Source organism: Phyllostomus discolor, chromosome 8, assembly GCF_004126475.2.
Source record: "Phyllostomus discolor isolate MPI-MPIP mPhyDis1 chromosome 8, mPhyDis1.pri.v3, whole genome shotgun sequence".
NCBI classification, from domain to species: domain Eukaryota; kingdom Metazoa; phylum Chordata; class Mammalia; order Chiroptera; family Phyllostomidae; genus Phyllostomus; species Phyllostomus discolor.
The window spans coordinates 35,308,639-35,328,038 of NC_040910.2; the positions used below are offsets into that span (position 1 = coordinate 35,308,639).

General features: G+C 36.0%; 1 protein-coding gene across 1 annotated transcript in view; it reads right to left on the reverse strand.

Annotated features, from left to right (window-relative positions):
- The window catches only part of HMBOX1 (homeobox containing 1), a 166,920-nt gene that overhangs the window by 91,263 nt on the left and 56,257 nt on the right, over positions 1–19,400 (reverse strand). The window contains 2 exon segments of the mRNA XM_028519845.2: positions 3,406–3,882; positions 12,689–12,768. Of these exon segments, the coding sequence (XP_028375646.1) occupies positions 3,406–3,882; positions 12,689–12,711 (500 nt within the window). The 5' untranslated portion in view covers positions 12,712–12,768.

The following is a 19,400-nucleotide window of genomic DNA, read 5'->3' on the forward strand; positions in this document are numbered from 1 at the left end:
CAATGTAAGCATGCAAAAGGTAAATTATATAGGGTGGGGCAAAAGTAGGTTTAGAGTTGTTTGTATAAAAAATAATACAATAATAAATAATAATGCAAGAATAAACTCTGTGCTTTGCTTACTCACAACTGTAAATCCCCTTTTTCCCCCCAGCCTGTATATGATACATGCAGAAACAGAGGCAGGAAGGCATTCAGGTACCAAGAACCCATTCTCCCCACCTAGGAACCGCCAAATCCAGTCCACTACAGTATCATCACAGTGTTGAGCAATCATCAAGGACAGTATAGCTCTGCATGGGCACAGGGCATTCAGAAAGATCCACTGCTCAAAAATTTCTCTAACATTCTACCAAATAAAGTTATTTGGTCAGTTAAGTGACTGACTTGAAGTGGCAAATATCATGGGAGTTGGGAGGAGGCACTTAGCCCATTGAGGCACTCATACTTTGTCTTGAGTTACATTAACCTCTGTTCCTAAAATCTTACTGAAATCTGCAGACATCAAAAATTTATTTACAAAGGCAACAGGTAACAGTGGCACATTGGCAATAAAGACATGAAGTTAAAATTCAGGATCTGCCACTTAAAATTTATAGTTTCTTGAGCCAATTATTTAAGTTTTGTGAATTTCAACTTCTCTGCTCCAACTTACAATATGGTTGTAATGATTAAAGTGAGGACAGTCATGCAATAAACTTCTCCCTCCAATCTCAGGATTGTTATTATCTGCAGGCTTAAGGAAAATGGGAGGTGGGCACAAAAGAAGAATGTAGGTGTGGGTAAGGGCACAATGGTAGAGCACCAGAGAGCCAGAACGTCCAGTGAAATCCTGAGATGATTAGAGGACACTGAAGTAGCAGTTCTAAGAAACTGATGCAGAGAAAAGGAAGATGATAAAGCATCCTAACTTCACTACAAAGTATGTAAATTAAATACTAATAACAATACATAAACAGGTATGTAGTTAATGACAAAACTTGAATGTGCGTAACTGCAGAATTTAAGTACTAATCCCAGTTACCGCTAAGTAGGTATTCTGGGGTTTTTTTGTTTGTTTTTCTGAGGACATAGTTGAATTACAGTATTATGCCAACCTAAGAGCTAACTGAAGTTTTAGACCCTGGCCAATCTTTTAGAGCCTTCTGTTAAAAAGAAAATTTTCTCAAACTTCTTGTTAGTTTAATATACATTTGGAAATTAACTTGTTAAAAGTTTATTAAAACTGATTAACAGTAGCAGCAATAACAAAAAACAGGCTAGCATCCTAACAAATAAATTTTATTGTTAATATCCTTACTCTCAGGATAATTAAAAGCTAACATTCTTATATTTCAATGACTAAAGTAACTTTTATTTGCCCAAATTGTTCTCTTAATCTTGATGATGACATATATGTTAAGTTCAAAAAGAACACATGAACTTTGGATTGCTGCTTTAACAAATGACAATGAATTCAAAGTCAAACTGATCTCGAGCCCTGGCTGGTGTGGCTCAGTGGACTGAGCACTAGCCTGCGAACCAAAGGGTCACTGGGTTGATTCCCAGTCAGGGCACATGCCTGGGTTGTGGGCCAGGTCCCCAACAAGGGGCACATGACAGGCAACTGCACATTGATGTTTCTCTCTGTCTCTTTCTCGCTCCCTCCCCTCTCTAAAATAAATGAAATCTTTAATAAGAAATTGAACTTGTATATTTTTAAGTTTTAAAAGCCTAAATAATAGGGTCCTGTGGTTGTTCTAGGAAACTGTTCATTACAAGAATTACATTGGAATCTAGATACAATAGTCTCTGTAGCCCAGAATTCCATAGTGGTAGTTCCATCCTGAAAATAAATTCAGGACAGTTTGTTTAAAAGATATTACACCATTGTGGTACTACAGGATAGATCTTCCATATGGCAATATCAAGCCCCCATTATACTATCTTCAAGTTATACTATCTTCAAGTCTTAAAATCTTTAGGGATTTTAACTCATAATTACAGAGTTTAATTTTATCTCTGACAAGTTCCTGCACAGCTTCTTTCATTATGCACAGTAACTAATCTATCTGCATCCTCTCCTCCCTACTACAGTACAGGTGTACCTCAGAGATATTGCAGGCTCGGTTCCAGACCACGACAATGAAGCAAATATAGCAATGCACAGTGAAGAAACTATAGCAAGTCACACAAATGTTTTGGTTTCCCAGTACATACAAAAGTTACATTTACACTATACTATAGTCTATTAAGTATACATACCTTAATTAAAAAATGCTTTACTGTTAAAAAATGCTAACCATCATCTGAGCCTTGAGTGATTCATAATCTTTTTGCTGGTGGACGGTCCAGCCTTGATGTTGATGAAAACCCAGTATCCACAAAGTGCAACAAAACGAGGTATGCCTGTAGTGATGACGTACTGAAAACAATACTTTTATCATCTATATTCCTAAAGATCTGTGAAAATGCCTTATCTCCAACCAAATGAATGATAAACTATCTGTATGGAACTCAAATCTCCCAAAACCTGTACTGCCTCTAAATATACTATTCTTATTACCATAGTCTAGCCCATCTGCAATCCTTTGAAGATGAAACATGTCTAGTCTTTTCTACCTTTTACCATTCCCTTACCTTTAAATAAAGTTCTTATATTTCAAAGGAGAGGCTATCTTTTAAGGTTTAGCTCAAATTCACCCATTCACTTAACATGTTGCCCTTACCATGTACCAAGGCTCGGCACATCCTAGAGACACAACAATCGGAAACACATGGTTGTTGCCCTCCAAGTGTCCCGGTCCCATGTGAAGCCATTCCTAATTGCCTCTGCTGCAATTGAACGTCTCCTCATTTTCTCAGGGTTTAAAACTCCAAGTGCTCAAGCTTGGAATGGGTAACATCACACATATATATGTGGCATCTACTGCTAAAAGTAGAACTTTTGCTTAAGAACAGAAACCATGTATTTTTCTCCCTAAGAACACTACTTTTTATAGTGTAAGGGCTTAAAATTATTTTTTAGTTGGTATGTTGGAGGAAAAAAGTAAGCCTGTACATATTCTGTATCATGATAAAATCACCTTAACCCTCAGGAAAACTACTTACAATAATTTAAGGGATAGAGTGTATTAGCAGAGCTGACCATTCAGATGTGGGCAATTAGAGCCGTAAAGAGAAGGCTAACCTTTGCTTCGATAAACAGAGGATGGAAAAGGCTTATCAAACAGCAAAGTGAAAGAGCTGAAGTTAAAAAGAGAAAATCAGAATTAAAAACATAAAGTTTAAAATTTTCTTTCATCTCCAAAGTGGGCAGGGGGAAATCACAGTTCTTATAGGTAAACAGCGGAAATACAGTTTATTACTCAAAACTAATCTAAGAACAAAGACATTCTGGGGACTCTGAATAAGCAAAGGAACCAACCTCATTAACTCCTCCACTTTATCATCTACATCAAGGTCTTCTTCTGAGGCTTCAAAACTGTATGACCTCTGACCCATGCTGTTTGCGTGGTAGCGAGTTGGTGACATCTTTCCATTGGACGTGGACAATCGCTCGTTATTCTCCCTCCCATTTTGATTGGTAGTGCAAGGCTGTGGGGAGGTATCATAACTGTTGCTAGGCGATGGGGACATTCCCGAATGCTGGGTCTGTGTGGAAGCTGTAGCTGTAGAGGAAGATGCTGCAACATTGTTGGTACTATTTCCATATGAACTTCCCCCATAGCTGGACCTTCTTCCAAACTTGTCACTATGCTCTTGATCAAGTCGGTCCAAAGTTTCCAAGGCATGGAGAATTTCATGTTTAGTCATTCCAGTACGCCGAAGGCGCTGAAGCAGATCTATCTGTTCTATGGTAAATCTGGGTTCATCTGTATAGTGAGACATGGTTTCCAACAAACTAAAAAAAAAAATTAAAAGTTAAAATTAAAAAATGTCCCATTATTTACAATATCTACCAAAGAACATATCATTATACAGAATGCTCAGCAGAAGATGCTGAGCTTCTTCAGTGAAAATGACTGAGGCATTACTATTATAATGATCCAAGATTTCAGTTATGGCAGCAATACCAAAACAACAGATTAAGTAAATACACTATGAAGTCCAGGCTACATGATTATTCACAGGTGTTTTTTAATCTCAAATTTATTATTCTGCATTAGAGTATCAATAAACAGTTGCTGAAAAAATACTTCATATTTTCTTATTTTACTAAATAACAACAGCAAAACTGACCTAGGAACTCTATAACTTCATTTATTGTAAACAAATGATTCAATAAGCTAAACCAAAGCAAATACTAGTAACTAGCAAAATTATTTAAAGAGAAGAGAGAGGTACATAAAAAACTTATTAAGCACCATTTTGTCCACCACTTAGCAATTTTATATTTCATTTCTGTAATGTATTCTCTGTTAAATGATATCCTGAGAAATGGATCTTTCAGGTTGCAGCCAAAGTGAACTATTTATTTGTCTTAGAAAATTGCTTCTACATTATGTTTACTTTAACTAACACAAGAGACTGCAGCACATCAGAAAAGGTTCCAGAGTCAATGACAATACAACATTGGTCAACAAGAGACCACATACACAACAGATCTAGGTGGTCCCAAAAGATCGTCACCTAGCCATCCTAACAGCCTTTGTAATCTCATGACACAATGCATTACTCCTGTGTTTGTGATGATGGGCCAAATGAACGTACTGCACCGACAGTCATTTAAAAGTATAGCACATACAATAATGTATAGTACATAATGCTTGATAATGATAATAAACAACCATGTTACTGATTCATCCATTTACTATACTATGCTATTACTGTTACTGTAGAATGTACTCTTTCTACTTATAAAAAAAACATGCTGTAAAAGAGCATGCAGTGTCACCACAGTAGCTGCCTGTGTTGTTGTGGTGTTTATCTATCTCTTGATTGCATCACTTGCTCTTATGCTGTTTTGTACAGTAACATGCTGTACAGACTTGTAACCCAGGAGTAATAGGCTGTACCATAGAGCCTAGGTGTGTAGTAGCTGTACCATCTAGGTTTATGTAAACGCACTCCACAATATTCACCAACAACGAAATCACCTAACAATGCATTTCTCAGAATGTATCCCCACGTTAAGTGGTGCTTGGCTGTATTAAATTTAAGGGAGTTGTCAAACGTAAAAATTCTTACTACTTTAATTCCTATTTTTATAAAACCCAAATTTCCTATTTAACATATTTTGAACTGCAATTTCTTCTATTTTTATTTTTATAGGTCTATGCCAAATAGTATGCATTGCATGTAGTAGGTTCTTAATTAAGTATTTGCTTATGGAAATAAATGTCAGCACCAGAAGTTTCTTCAACCCTCTACATTAAAAATTTATTAAATACTCACATTTAAGAAGGCACTGGGCAAGAGTTTCATATAATATAAATGTCACCTAATCCTCACAGCGACCTTCTGTGGTAGAGTTTCTTTTTTTAAAAAATTTGTATTAATTGATTGATTATTGAGGAAACTAAGGCCCAGAGTGATTTTGTACCTTGTAAAAAGTCTGATTAAGAGGCAGAAAAGATTTAAACCTAGATCTTACTAACTCCAAAATCATACATTGTTCTGCTTTCCAATAAAGGCAAGACTTGCTGGACACGCACGATTTGGGGTGCAGGCTACTGTGCTCTTTTAAGTCTCCAGTATCTTCTGCTTCCTTCCGATGCGCGTGACCAGCCACCACAGCAGTCCGTCCTTTCATGATCATTACATTCTTTCTGGATGGCCTAGGCTTTCTCCTCCAGCTACTTTGCAATAAAAAATTTCATACAGAAAAAACTGAAATATATTTACCTGGAAATGGCCAGGTAATATATAGTGAAATATACAGTAAAATATAGTGAAATACATTACCTGGAAATATACAGTGAACCTATATACTAAGCACTCAGATTTTGCCATTACCATCTTACTTGCTTTATCACACATATACTCAGTCCATATGTGTCCATCCCTCTACTCATCTAATTTTTCAATGCATTTCAAAATCAGTTACAGACATCTGTACACTTCCACCTAAACACTTCCACATGCGTATCACTGACTAGAGCTCAGTATTTGTTCAGGTTTTCTTTCTTTTGGGGTCAACTTTACACAAAAGAAAAGACACATATGTTTACCTTTCTGTGAGTTTTGAGAAGTAGGTACATATGTGAAATTCAAATGCCTATGGAGATACAGCATGTTACCATCACCCTAGGCAGTCCCTTCATGTCCCTTCCATGTCCCTTTCCCTCAGAGGCAACCACTGCTCAGATTTTTCCCCACTACAAATTAGTTTTGCCTGTTCTAAAAAATCATATAAATGGAATTTTTATGTGCTCTTGTGTAAGGCTTCTTACACTGAGCATAAAGGTTTTGAGATTCATCTATAATGTTGTGTCTATCGACGGTTTGTTCCCTTCTATTGCTGAGTAGTACTTCATTGTAGGAATATACCACAGGTTTATCCATTCTACTTTGGACATTGAGACTATTTCCAATTCTTAGCTATTCTAAATGCTTTCACTATTATAATTGTACTCTACTAATTTTCTTGTTAACTTAATATATCCCCCTGTAATATATCATCACCTACCTGGTTGGGTGAGAAAACTTTCAACCAGAGTAACTCATTTACTTTTTCTCCTGACCAGTTTCAGAAGAACAGTACCCATTACTTAACACAAATGATCTGCTATTCAAATGTTCTATGATCTATGCTAGTTATATTATACAGGTGCATTCGCTGTGAACATTCACCAAGTTGTACACTACTGATTTGCACATTTTTCAGTAGATATGTTGCACTTAAAAAGTTTGTTGAAAAAAAACTACACGAATATTTTCCTAATGACTTATAAGAAACAACACTTTAGTTTCTGTTTTAATCCTCAGCCCTTCGCATGCTCTACCAAGTGCTGAATAGTACAGCAATCCTCCCTCAACCACAGTTTTGCTGTCAACCAAGGCTCCAAAATATTAAATGAAAAATACCAGAAATAAATCATTCGTAAGTTTTAACCTATGCGTTGTTCTGAGTAGCATGATGAAATCTCACACCGTCCTGCTCCACTCTGCCTGGGATGTGAATCATCTTTCTGTCCAGCATCTCCAGACTTACAGGCTACCCACTCATTAGTCACTTAGTATCCATCTTAATTAGCAGATGGACTGCTGTGATACTGCAGTGCTTGTGTTTAAGAAACACTTATTTTACTTACTAATGGCCCCAAAGCACAATAGTAATGCTGACAACTGGGAGATACCAAAGAGAAGCTGTAAAGTGCTTCCTTAAAATGAAAAGGGGAAAGTTCTCAACTTAATAAGAAAAAAGATTGTATGCTGAGGTTGCTAAGATCCAGGACAACAATGAATTTTCTATCTGTGAAATTAAGAAGGTAAAAGAAATTTGTGCTAGTTTGCTAAGAGAGGCTACATTCACGTAACTGTTATTATAATAGTTACAATTGTTCTATTTTATTATTGTTGTTATTGTTAATCTCTTACCTAACTTATAAAGTATTTCACCAGTATGTACATACAGGAAAAATATAGTATATACAGTATTCAGTATCTGTGGTTTCAGTCACCCACTGGGAGTCTTAGAACATACCCACTGTGGATAAGGGGGAATACTGCTTATTAATCCTTATCCTAGGAAGTTATTTTTTGAAGTAGTTGACAAATCCCTTTAGTAATCCAAATAATTTACCTTTGAATTTATTACTTTGGTAAATTGAGGTTTCTATACATCATTCTTTTACCTTTAAAATGAATGCCTGTCCATTGCTAACTTTAGTCTTCACATTTTCAAACTACTTCATAAGCTGACATGCCCTTACTTTAAATAGGAGACTTCAAGAACTGTTTTTTTAATATGGAAGATAAAACAAAACAAAACACCAATCATAATACTGCAGGGACCAAAGTTCTGCCACCCCAAAATGTATCTTTTGGGACACTGATTTGAAGCTGGTTATTAAGAAACAAAGGCTCAGAAAAACCTTTGACCCTCCCCCTTTCCTGTCTACGGGAAGTCAGATGGCAAGTCCTGCTTCAGGAAGGGAGCCCTAACATATTCCCTTTAGAACTCTCGCCTTAGCCTAGTAACAGCTAAATAAGATAGACAGGAAAGATCCATGCAAAAACCTGTTCTGCTCAATTCTCCCCTCAGTTCCACTGGTTTTGCATTGCCTGGCGTGAGTTTGTTGTTCACGTGTTCCACTCTTTTTGGCTTCCTACGAATTGCCTATTTCCCCTTGAAATCCCAAACCTGGGCCCCCACCCCTTCTCCTTTGTCTAAAATGGCATATAAAACCTCAACTGCAGAATGCCTCTTTGGGTCTCACTATGACACTCCCAAATGTACATTTGTATAATAAACTTGGAACATTTTGTCCTGTTAATCTGTTGATTTGATTAGCCCAACTAGAAGAATTTAGAAGGTATGAGAAAAAATTTTTTGATAGCCCCACAATATTTTCCTGTTTTATTTATGTCAGAACAGAGAGTAATCTGTATAACTTCAAATCTCTCTCAGTATAGAGCAGTACTTTATATTAGCATGAAACTAAAGTATATTATACGAATTATATTATATGAACATATAATTAAAAAGTATCCATCCTAAAGCTGGTAATAGAACTAAAGATTCCACAGTATCTGAAACAATGAACTCCTTTACATCATTTCAGATTCACTGATGATGGAACACACTTTTTATCTGAAAACTCATAAAAGGAGATAACACAAAGGACCAATTAATTTTGTTTGCCCAGAATGCCTCATTGTTTCCAACCACATGTTCTTGGGACTGCTACTGATAATACTCTACCCCCTGACCAATGGGATGGGCACACAGGAAGCCATGCCTTGCCTTCTTCAAAATACTCAGGATAGACTAACGGACAGTCACTATAACTGTGTTCAGCTGCAGGAAGATGTTACTCTGGTACATTCCTCACCATGTGGAAGAAGCTAGTTTATAGGAGACTTAAAGCATGCAACCAAGAAATGCAGGGCAAAGGAGAAAGCCTTGCAGTGCTCATAATCCTTGTTCCAATATTTCCTAAATCCCTGCAACATTCCTGCTCTTCTTGCTATATTATTATGTAAGAGAATAAATTTCCCTTTTTTGTTTCACCTTGCTTAAATCAGATGTTTGTGCCTTGCACAGAGAAGTCCCTGATACTAAAAGATACATCTAAAGTAAAAACATCAACAACCACTAGAATGGAATATACAAGTTATGTTCAGAAAAAGTCCAACCATTTGCATAACATTGGTTTGCATAACACTGATGTAACCTGGCAGCCAAGGAGAGCGGACTGGGATGAGCATGTGTGAACAATGACTTCGCTTTACTAGTAGGGGTGGGGGGCGTTGTGGTAGACCCTTCTGAGTGAGCATGTGTACTATATGGCGTCACATTCAATATAACTGAGCAAGTAGAACAATTAACCTGCATGAAATTTTGTATTAAACTTGAACAGTCCTCTGCAGAAACTATTCGAATGATTCAGAAGTCCAGAGCTATGGGCAACTGGTAATTAACAGCTTCATCACAACAACACGCCTGCTCATGCATCCATCATCTTTTGCAAAAATTTCTGGCATAACATCAAATCACCCAAGTGACTCAGCCCCTCTATCACCTAGATTTGGTCCCCTGTGACTTCTGGCTTTTCCTAAAACTAAAATCTCCTTTGAAAGGGAAGACATTTCCAACCGTCAATGAGATTCAAGAAAATACAACGGGGCAGCTGATGGTGACTGGGAGGACTGCGTGAGGTCCCAAGGTGCCTACCTTGAAGGGGACTGAAGGGTCATTGTCCTATGTACAATGTATCTTGTATCTTCTTCAATAAATGCCTCTATTTTTCATAGTATATGGCTGGATACTTTCTGGACAGACCTCGAAGATCCCTATCTAGTAGAATGATAATGTCATAATGAGAAGGATCAATCATGCATATAACACTGGAGAAACAATATTTTACTGAGAAAATGCCAAGATTGGCAGCTTTCTTGAATACTGAGAATAATATCCCAATGTGCATACTATAAACAAAGGTACACATTCTGTAACTTCCAAATTTTATTTCTCATAATTTACCTAATTTTGGCACATAATCATGCAATTATGGCAATAAATGACCTACAAAAGTCATCTAAGTCTATGATACCAGCAGTTCTTTTATAGCAGAAAGATAACATGTAAGAATGGAATTAATTTTCTTGCATGGCACGAAGACTGCTCACAGGATTAGGAGCATCTCCCACTCTAAATCACTAATCTGAACGCAGACTCAGGCCAACAGTAATTGAAAATGTGTGAAAAGAATTCTGACACTGCAATAACACGGACAATATTTAAAAGATAAAAGAACAATCAAATTCAGGAATATGGTTCAGTTCAAAAACTGATGTTATAAAAGACCATAATAGTAAGCCTATTTTATAAGAAAATTTACCCTTAGTTGGATATGTATGTAAATTCTTCTTGGATATGGCATGAGGTCCAGAACACACTTTCTTAAACTAAATTCTACACACATGTAGAGCAAAAAAGGTTAGAATACTTACAAATGATTAATCTTGAAATCATATGCAAAAAAAAAAAAAAAGACTACTTCCTTACTTGTGAAGCATCAATGCTTAATGAAATTTTATTGGATAATATGGCATTTCTTCAGCTTGATTCTGCTGTCTCTATTTTTTTATCTGGAATGACTAAGCAAAAGGTGGCCTGGTCATACGTTAGTTTTGTTTGGATTACACAGTATGTACTGCATGATGATTTAACACATTCTACAGTCAATCATAACATTCATCATCGGAAGATGTACACAGGCCCTTCTTACTATTTATGGCACGTCACCCTCTTTCACAATTAATGTTACCATCAAAGAAGTGGCAGTCTTAAAGTAAGAAAATTACAAGAAGTAAGAATAAGTAAGAAATGAAGATTTACTAGGGATGGAGCATGACAGTATGATAAAATAATTCCATAATTCAAACCAATAGGAAAACTGATAAGAGCATAATAGAGGCTATGATGGTAGATAGCAATATAAAAATATTCTTTTCATAATAAAAAGACTTGGAGAAAAAGAGCATTATATTCTAATGTGTCAATCACTCTTTAATAGTTATTTCTAAATCACCAGTGATTAAGATTGAAATTTCTCTGTAGCTACTTCATGCATGTTTGAGAAAAAAAATCCAAGTAAAATCAAGTTTATAGAAGGGGAGATACAAATTAAGTGTGGAATCAGAGAACTGGAGACCATTTAGACAAAAACCATTAATTCAACTAAGACTGAGTGCTTCCTACATGTCAGACCACAGAGGATGCAACAAGGAACAAATCAGGCAAATATTCCTAACCTCCTAACCTCGTGATGCTTACATTCTTTTTTAAAAAAGATTTCATTTATTTATTTATTTATTTTAATAAATAAATTTATTAAAGGGGGAGGGAGAGGGAGGGAGGGAGAAAGAGGGAGAGAAACATCAATGTGTGGTTGCCTCCTGTGTACCCCTCACTGAGGACCTGGCCCGCAACCCAGGCATGTGCCCTGACTGGGAATGGAACAGGCAACCCTTTGGTTCGCAGGCCAGTACTCAATCCACTGAGCCACACCAGCCAGGGCAAATGATGTTTATATTCTAATGGCCATTAAGAATAGCCATCTTAAATAAATCCTTTAAAAAAAAAAGGAGGGGTGGGGGACTACAGCCCAAAGCCATGCAGTGCCTTCCACTTCTCAGGGACACAGCTACTCAGCAGCAGCACAGGCTGTGCCTCACATCTTCTGGGCCTATTCCAGAGTGTTTGCGATAAATGGCTGCATCAGTGAGAGGGGGGAAAACCTTTAATGAAAAACCTAGATAATAAGGAAAACCTATCTTAGTGTCTACTTACTGGATTATAGAACTGTCAACCAAAACGGAAGGAATTTAATTGAAACAGAGACTGCACCAAATTTTAGAAAATACTTATGCTAAAGGCATTCTGCATTAGACTCTAAAGATGCACTTAATGAGCTAATAGATACTCTATCTTCTCTAATATCTAAAATTACGGGAATACTTTTACTCAGAGGCCTATTTAATATGAACTAGTGGTTACAGTTCATATCCTAGCACACACACAAATTCTCAACATAATACCATCATCTCAATTTGTATTTTTTGCCTGACTCCAAAGGAAGGCTCACAACTACATTAGCTAATAGACTTAACTACATTATCATCCCCGGTAGGTTAAAGGAAAACGGCTAAGGTGCTAGGAGTTTGCACACAAAAGACAGTATTAAGGTTACATGCTTCCAACAAGTGTGCTTGTCACAAGGGATCTAGCACCAGCTCTCTCAAATGGCTAACATCTATTTCACATGTTTCTAGGCTACGAAGCAATTTAAAATAACAAGTAGAGTAATTTTATGTTGAATTAAAAATTAATGTCTGACTTAAAAGTTGAAAACAGAAATGGTAAAAGAGAAAGTTGATAGATTTGAAAATTTATCAAAGAAATTACCACACAATTATGAAAAAATTCTTCCAACTCTACAGACGCCTGCTTTCATTTTTGAATCATCATCATCATGACTTCTTCACTGTATCTAAAACAATTAAGAAGATAAAAACTAAGAGAAGGACTGGATACTTACACCACTGGGAAGGAACTGAGCATACTTTACATAAGGTGAATCAATATCCTTTCTAGAGATGACCGGTGTTATTTACCATTCTGTGGAATAAAGACAGAAAATTCAGAAATTTTGTATTTGTTAATCAAGTATTGGATAAAAAATTTAATTATACAACTCAAGGATATTGACATTTTAGCATCAGCTAATTATATCTTTAAAATTATGCTGTAATTTTAAAATGAAATATCGGTTTGAAGCAAAATTTTAAAATCAGAAAAATACTAGTGATAGTTTTAGAAATTATTCACTTGGAAAAAGTAATGAAAACCAACCCCCTGAATGTTAATCTGTTATCAGACACCACCCAGAGAAAAAGATTTAAACATGCAATGGAATATATGTGCATATATGACATTCAAGATAACTCTTTGATAATAACATCAGTGCATTTATGTAGAATTCTACAAACAAAAAATACACCCCAGTATGATTGTAGCTAAAAGCCTTAACTGTGTGGTAAATTTTAGGGTCTCATTCCAAGTATGTTTCTTATTTCACTGCTAGCCAAATCCTGAGTGACTTAATTTCTCTAGCCAAATCTTGAGTAACTTACTTTCTCTAAGTCTTAATTTCCTCATCAATCAAAACAGGAATAGTAGATAACTACTACAACAAACTACAAGAAGTTAAATCATTTTTTAAAATGGTAATGATAAAGCACTTCACAAACTATCAAGTATCAGAGGCTGTTACCACCCATTTTAAAGACGAAGAATATCAGTATTGTATTTAGGTTACTGAATAAGTGTAAGTTAATAATGGAAGAACTGAGGTTAATACTTTTACTTTCTGATTGTATTCTCCTGCTTTATTTGCCACTCACTCTGACCCCTTTCAATTTAGAAATAGAGGTTAACAAAAAATAAAATCTACTATTCATGGTTTAGGAGCTAAAGATCATGTATCATCAACTGAACTTATTAGCAGTTTCAAACCACAATCTACACAGGCAAACATTTCCATTAACTTAAAGTTAAGATTATAAATTAGATGAAAGTTTAAAATGTTGATGTCAAAAACCCTCCCATTAAAGTACACATTCAGCACTGGATTATACTAAGCAAGATCAAAATGTCTAACAGTGGCTAATGATATATGCAAAATATACAGAGTACAGTTAGAAACCTTTCACATTTGCATATCTTAAATTGTAGCTTTAGTGAACTTCCTATTGTACTTAATTTTCTTGCTGACTTGAGAAATATCTATCCTAAAAAAGTAGATACAGTTTCTTGTTTTGGCCAGTTTGGCTCACTTGGTTGGAACATTGTCCCATGGACTGAAAGGTCAAGGGTTTGATCCCCAGCAGGGGCATGTAGGAACGGGTGGCCAATCGATGGTTCTCTCTTTCTCTCTCTCTCACCACTCCCTTTCCTCTCTTGCTAAAAGCAATAAAAATAAATGTGCTCGGGTGAGGATTGAAAAAAGTAGATATAAAGTACAAAGAAATCTACTGAAAATGTTGCTGATTGCATTTCCAAGACAAAATAGCAACACCAAGCCACAAAGCTGATTACTGGTCAATACACATTTTTCACTCTTGCTCAAATCCAGTTAAAATATACTAAGTAGCTACATACCCTGGCACTGGCACAAGGTCATGAGTAAGATATGATACCAGCAGTGTAGGAGCTTATTAAACTGTGGGAGAGGGTCAAATAACAAGTGGACACACACATCTCTACTAAAAGGCATAATGTGAATATACTAAAAATACATAGTTTCTGAGAGTAACAATTTAGAAGAATTTAGGATACAAAGAACTGGGAAAACTTAAAGTGAAATCTCAGCTTTTATCTGAAGATTAGAATAAGACTTTCACCAAACCAAGGTGTGAAGGAAGGTAACAATCATTGGAAGAAAAACTCCAGAGAGAAGGAACAGAGAGATTAGGAGGTATGTTTACAAAATAGAGTAGAACCACACACATATATCTAAGTATATGAGCATGGAGAGAAAACAGGTAGTCAAAAGGTAATAAAGTTGGGTTGAAGGATGGGTATGTGTAAGGATTACAGGTACAGAAGGATAAATCCATACAGTTCTGCAATAAAATTATAAAAGTTCCTACTATCAGAACTGGACTCAATTATCAAATGATTAATTGAGAGTTGTCAAAATCCTACACAAAGTCAGGTTGAGCAATGAAGAAAAGCCTACTATCAGCATTGCTGACCCTTGAAGAAAAATATAACCCAGAAAATTCCCTGGAAACAAGGACCTGTAGATGCTGTGTTACCCACAGGTGGTAAGAAGGCTCTTTTTACCCTGGCTTTTCTCTTTAATATAAAAAGTGTGACTGTGTAAGGTAAAAGAAAAGGTGAACTTCAAAAGGCATACAATAAAGGTGTCTGCCTCCCACTCCACACACTCCTTTTTTCTCTTCTACCCAGACAGCAGACACAATTTCTTCACACATCTTTGTACATATGAGTGTTAACTTTAGGATAAATTTCCAGCAAAGGAATTGTTATGGCAAAGAGTATACACAGTAAACTATGACAGACAGATTTTATCAAACTGCCTCCCAAAGAGGCACCAAATTATACTCCCACCTTTGGGAAATGCTTAATTGTGAATCCAGTATGTCAGTGGTGATTGACAATTGAATTTACATTGTGCAGTTGGACATGTATCTGTTTCACTCAATAATGGTAAACACAGAAAGGGCAGAATATTTAAATCCAGAAATAAAGACATAAAAGACAAGCAAGCCGTCACTGCAAATACTGATTACCATGACCCTTAAACTCAGATTTTGGTACAAAAAAGAATTCTCAGATGTTTCAAACAACCATTACAGAGCCCCTTTTGCTGTTCTTTCAGCACCTCCCACAGAACCCAGTGTTATCCATTTAAAATATCTATCTAAAAACAAAAGCAAAAAAATGCATTAAAATACAGAGGTACATAAGCCTCACGATCCCGTAAGTTTGATGTTGTTAGTACTTTCAATTTACAGGTAAGAAGGTGAACCTTCTTCCAGATTAGATATATATCAGAAACATACATATGAGCCCTGGCTGGCGTAGCTCAGTGGATTGAGTGCGGGCTGGGAACCAAAGTGTCCTAGGTTCGATTCCCAGCCAGGGTACATGTCTGGGTTGCAGGCCATAACCCCCAGCAACCGCACATTGATGTTTCTCTCTCTCTCTATCTCCCTCCCTTCCCTCTTTAAAAATAAATAAATAAAATCTTTAAAAAACAACAACAATCATTTAAAAAAAGAAACATACATACGAATATATAAATAAACCTAATACATGGCAGTTAAAAAAAACTCCACCATAACAAATAAAAAGTGAACATCTCCACCCTTACCTCTGAGTCCTTCTGTCCAAAGATAATACTACAAGGCTTCTTGTGAATCCTTACAAGGATAAGAAGTAAATATACATAGGCCTGGGGCTTTTAGAAACTTTTTATGAAAATTTGCAAACATATACAAGGGCAGAAAGAACAGTAAAAACTGTATCCATCATCCAGGCTGAATAATTAACAACTCCCTTCCCTGCTCCCCTGGATATTTTCAAGCAAATTCAAGACATCTTATCATTCTAAACATATAATTATTAGAAAGCTTTAATAGCTGGTTTCCAAATCCAGGGTAGATTAGACATAAAAATTTAGAAAGTGGTTGGGAAATGCATAAAAAGGATTTATTACAGGAAAAAAGTGATAGCTACTTAAAAAGGAAAATATAAATGAAAACATCTATTTAATTATAAATGCAGAGTGGGGCAAAAGCAGGTTCACAAGAAACAGAGTTCACTCTTGCGTTAGCTCTTCACTGATCGCTGTGTTGTTTTCCCTACAGACAGGAGTGAACTGTACCTTGGCCCCACCCTGTGCCTGCCCACAACAACACTGACACGTCACAAAGAGGGATGCTTAGGGTCTTTGTTTCAAAAGGGCAGAAAATTATGTGAGTGATATACTTGTTTTTAACACTTGAAATGGTTGAAAGTTCACATTTTAGGAAGTTAATCAGAAGTTGTTTCACTTAATGTCAAACATAGTTTCCCTTGAACAATGCCAGATAAATGAGGCCTCACCACAGTTAGCTATGACCTGGGAAGCACACGGACAATTGTGGGGAAAACCCCCCCCCACAGATATTAGGAATTAAAAACTCAGATTAAAATACTAATCTCTCAAATAATGCCTCTAGATAGCTTAAAACTGTAAGTAACAACCACTAACACTATTAAAGAATACTTCCCTGGGCCAGACACTCACTGGGCAAGTGCTTTAGGTGCACAAACTCATTTAATTTCTCAATCCCCTGAGGTGGGTAATTAAGACAAGACACTACTTGCCCAAGGTCAATCAGCTAATGAACTTCCTTACTAAAACTGTAGCTTAAGTACTTATGTTAGGTTTCATCTTTCTTCAAAATACAAGATTAGGTACACTATTTATTTTCATTCTCTGGAGCGAATGTTTAATGATGACGGATACTGTGCAGCAAACTGAGCAACAGACACATTGCGTTTCACCGTGTGTGCATTCCCATCTATAACTGCACCCATGTTTTTGGCCCAAACTCTCAGGCAAAAAAATCTTAGGTTTTAATTTTTAAATTCAATTATTTATGTATTTATATTTAGAAACAAAACCAATTATCATATCCCAGGGTATTATTTTGCATACAGATATCATTATTGCTTTCTAGAGTTGTACTTTTGACACACAAACATAAAAGAACTAAAAACATTTATATGGACACAGATTTAGTACTAGCCATGTATAATACACATCCTTATTTTTTCCCTAAAAAATTTGGGCAAAAAAGTATGCATTATACATGGCAAAATATGGTACTTCTATCTGATGCTTTTTTAGAAAAATATCTAAGGATGTTTACATTAAGTTTTACTCATTATGATTCATGATTAAAGGTTAAGTATGTCACATTCCATGGAGATTTCTATTGCAAATGCCTTATTACATATACTACTTGTCAAATTTCTAAAGACCTATTGATACTTATATAGCTTCCCCCTACATTTCCAGTGACAGGAAAGTTTAATGGAGAGTATTAGTGATAAAGATCTGCCTTTTATGATTCTCAATCTCTTTTTTGTAATTTCAACCCACTCATCTGGCTGAATCAATAAAGACTAAACTTAAAATTCTTTTCTTTTTCATAAAGCAGCCTTTTAAATATCTGCATAATCTTGGCAAAGAGTCTCCATGATAAATATTACCAGTCCTTCTTCTAGTTGGACATGGTTTGTCATCATCCTTTCTTCTCCTAAAAAGTGGCTCCCCAAATTCAACACAAGACTCCTACAGAGCGCCTAACCACAGCAAGACACAGGGAACTATTAGTTCTCCAGTCCTGGACCTAAAATTACATATTACTTTCTCCCACCACCAAATTTATTTTGTGTGTGTTAAATCTGCAGACAAAAAGTCTTGCACATTAATTCAAGAAGCAGTAATTAAACATCTATGTTTAACCAGGCTTTCCTTTCCCAGGGTCCCCTTCCCTAAATCTAGCTTTAAAAAAGAAAAGAAAAACAGCAAAATAGCTTCATTTTTTATTTTTATTCTAAGCAAATATTACTAGTTGACATGTTTATGTTATGTGTTTATGTGTCTATAATCTGTGCCATTCTTGTCTGTTATCTGTACCAGCTCCTAAAGTAGTATCTGGAACATAAAAGACACTATTTTTGTTATTAGTTGAATTAACTCAGGAATAAATAGAAAAAGGTGGAATATTAGTAGTATTCTTTATGGCTTTTGGAAAGGAGGCTCTAGACTACTATACTTCACTGCTAGACGATCTTGAAGCTTTATTAATGGACACAATCAATCAGAAGAGCCACATGACTGACTGCCACATGTTCTCTAGAATTTACTATGGTAGTCTAATATAGGAATTCTAGGTTTTGATTAAGAGATGTGGTGGTTTTTGATATCACCTTAAATGTGTTCCCTACTTTTTTTTGCATTCTAACATAGTTATATAACCTGAAAATGAAAATACACATTTCTCTGTTAATAACATGTCACTGGTAAACTTTATTGACTATTTTGTGAAATGTTAGACAAGACTCACCCTTATGTCAGAGGCTGAGCCACCATCTCTCCCTCCCTCTGTAGGTGGCCTCATATGTACTTAACACCAATCATTAGCACTTGTATCCCTCAGTCATCTTAGAGGCCGCTTCCCTTGTAGCTTCCTTACTTCTGGAGTTGTTCTTGTATACTCTGTGGCTTGATTTCAGATTTTCTGATTCACTTAAGTTAAAAACACATCTATGGATCAGCTGCTGTTTATACTACAGTATTTAATTATCATCCCCTACTATTAAAGTCTCAGGGTGTTCTATTCCCATGGGGTAGCTACTGTTAAATTACACATGATCCTACTTCATTTTTAAGGAATTACAGTGCAAATATATTACAGCAAAGAGTATGTTCTCTCCATGTCAGTGTAAGTCAGTTGTTACCAAACTGTGCTGTGCATCAGAATCACATGGGTGTCTTTTGAAAGCACAGAATCCCTAGCCAATTCTGGACCTACTGAATCCAAATAACTGGAGGTGGAAGTCCAAAAATATTTTTAAACAGCTCCTGAGGTAATTCTACTTGGAAATCACTGGTTTAGAGGACAAGAAAGAACCCTAGTAATGCAATGCCACATCTCTTGTGTAAA